At 42.9% G+C, this 2,259-nt stretch overlaps 1 protein-coding gene across 1 annotated transcript in view; it reads right to left on the minus strand.

Moving 5' to 3' along the window:
• Positions 1-1,227: 1,227 nt before the first annotated feature.
• Positions 1,228-2,259, minus strand: part of LOC101862101 (ras-specific guanine nucleotide-releasing factor RalGPS2) — a gene marked incomplete at both ends in the record, with an annotated part of 49,164 nt that continues 48,132 nt past the window's right edge. The window contains 1 exon segment of the mRNA XM_005093017.3: positions 1,228-1,319. Within this exon segment, the coding sequence (XP_005093074.2) occupies positions 1,228-1,319 (92 nt within the window).

Here is a 2,259-nt window from a genome sequence, read left to right on the forward strand (position 1 = left end):
AGTCACATAAACAGACACACATCAGTCACATAAACAGACACACATCAGTCACAGAAACAGACACACATCACTAATAATAAACAGACACATATCAGTCACATAAACAGACACACATCAGTCACATAAACAGACACACATCAGTCACATAAACAGACACACATCAATCACATAAACAGACACACATCAGTCACATAAACAGACACACATCACTTACAATAAACAGACACACATCAGTCACATAAACAGACACACATCACTAACAATTAACAGACACACATCACTAACAATTAACAGACGCACAAGAATGCATGAACAGACACACATCAGTCACATAAACAGATACACAACACTAACAATAAACAAGACATACATTAATCACATAAACAGACACACATCAGTTTTTAAAGTTTTAGTAACAGTTTTACAGCACTTGCAACACAATGAGGTCATATAAGTACTGAAGATTAGAGGTGTTACAAGAGAGTAACAAACACATATCACAGCACCCGCCAACCACCCACTCACAAACATCAGTACCACGAACAGACTCACAACAGTCACACAAAGAAACACACAACAGTATATGAACGGACACAGGTTGTGGGTGGTTGGCCGGTGCTCAGGTATGATGGTTTGCTCACTCTTTCCTTACAAACATGTAGAGGTGTCCTCATTCCCCCTTCTTTTTATTTTTGCAAGTTACTCTCTCGTAACACCGTGAATCTTTCGGCACTTATATATGACCTTTTTATGTTGCAAGGGCAACAATACACTTTTAGTTTTAGAAAGAGTTTTACGGCACTTGCAACACAATAAGGTCACAAAAGTACCGAAGATTAGAGGTGTGACAAGAGAGTAACAAGCACAAAAAAGAAGGAGGGGAGATAAAGACGATAGATGTTTGAAGGGAAAGAAGAAGCAAACCACACCAGAGCACCCACCAACCACCAACAAAACACTTAAGTTTATGCACACAGACAGGAATATTTTGAAAAATGACAGTCTTACACTGAGCATTCATTTATAACGAGACACAGACACAAGCACAGACGCACAAACACACATGCCGACACACAGACACACGTGCTGACACACAGACACACGTGCTGACACACAAACACACCTGCTGACACACAGACACAGGAAGTGACACACTTGGCACATGCGGCGACACACAAGACACATAGGGTGACACACAAGACACATGCGACGACACACAAGACATACCTTGGGAGTCCCTCTCCTGACAGCATCGTGTAGAAAACGACACCAGTGTAAGGCTCTGCTCTGACTGCCAGCACGGAACTTGTACACATTTCCTGGAGAGACCACACAATTACTCTTGAGGGAGGGAGGGAGGGAGGGAAGGAGGGAGAGAGAGAGAGAGAGAGAGAGAGAGAGAGAGAGAGAGAGAGAGAGAGAGAGAGAGAGAGTATTTTTCAAGACTCACGTGGAATAGTCTTGGTGGTTTTTGGAGGAAATCTACAAGCTTGCACTGAACTATGGGGGCGGGGTGGTGTTTGATATACTAAAGCTCGTGGGGAGCGGGGTTAGGGCTCAGATTGTTCATGTGAAAGTGGGCACGCCGGCCATGCCGATGAGGGAAAGAAGGCCCCCCATGTCTGACACGTGTGACGCCACTGCAGCCAGCTCTAGTATTATATATATATAACCTCTTTGACAAACACCTAAACCAACGAGACTGTACATTCATAGAGTAGCTCTGTAAAAACACAATTCACCTTTCACAATCTTGGATTCTCTCTACCAAAATCATTCTGTCCCCATTTGCTTCACACCACAAGTGTATTGCACACAGAGCCGATTGCTTCAGACCACAAGTGTATTGTACACAGAGCCGATTGCTTCAGACCACAAGTGTATTGTACACAGAGCCGATTGCTTCACTTGTGCCACACAGAGCTAACTTCTCAGTATAAGTTAAAAGGAAAATAAAAATTCTTTTTTTTCTGTCTTTCTTAGATGTGAATTCTGAGAGCACACTGACTTTCTTTTATATATATATACATGGTGCAGAAAATCCTGGGCGAGCACAGCATGGAGTACCCGCAGCTTCTGTCTCGCTATTCAGAGCAATATGTTTATAATTATAGTAGTTGTAGAGGGATTGTGGCACGCTACACAAAAGGTTACGGTTTAAATCTAAGCTGTGTGGGAGAGAGAGAGAGCGAGAGAGAGAGAGAGAAAGAGAGAGAGAGAAAGAAAGAGAGAGAGAGAGAGAGAGAGAGAGAGAGAGAG

The sequence above is a fragment of the Aplysia californica genome, unplaced genomic scaffold (assembly GCF_000002075.1).
Source record: "Aplysia californica isolate F4 #8 unplaced genomic scaffold, AplCal3.0 scaffold00056, whole genome shotgun sequence".
NCBI classification, from domain to species: Eukaryota; Metazoa; Mollusca; class Gastropoda; order Aplysiida; family Aplysiidae; genus Aplysia; species Aplysia californica.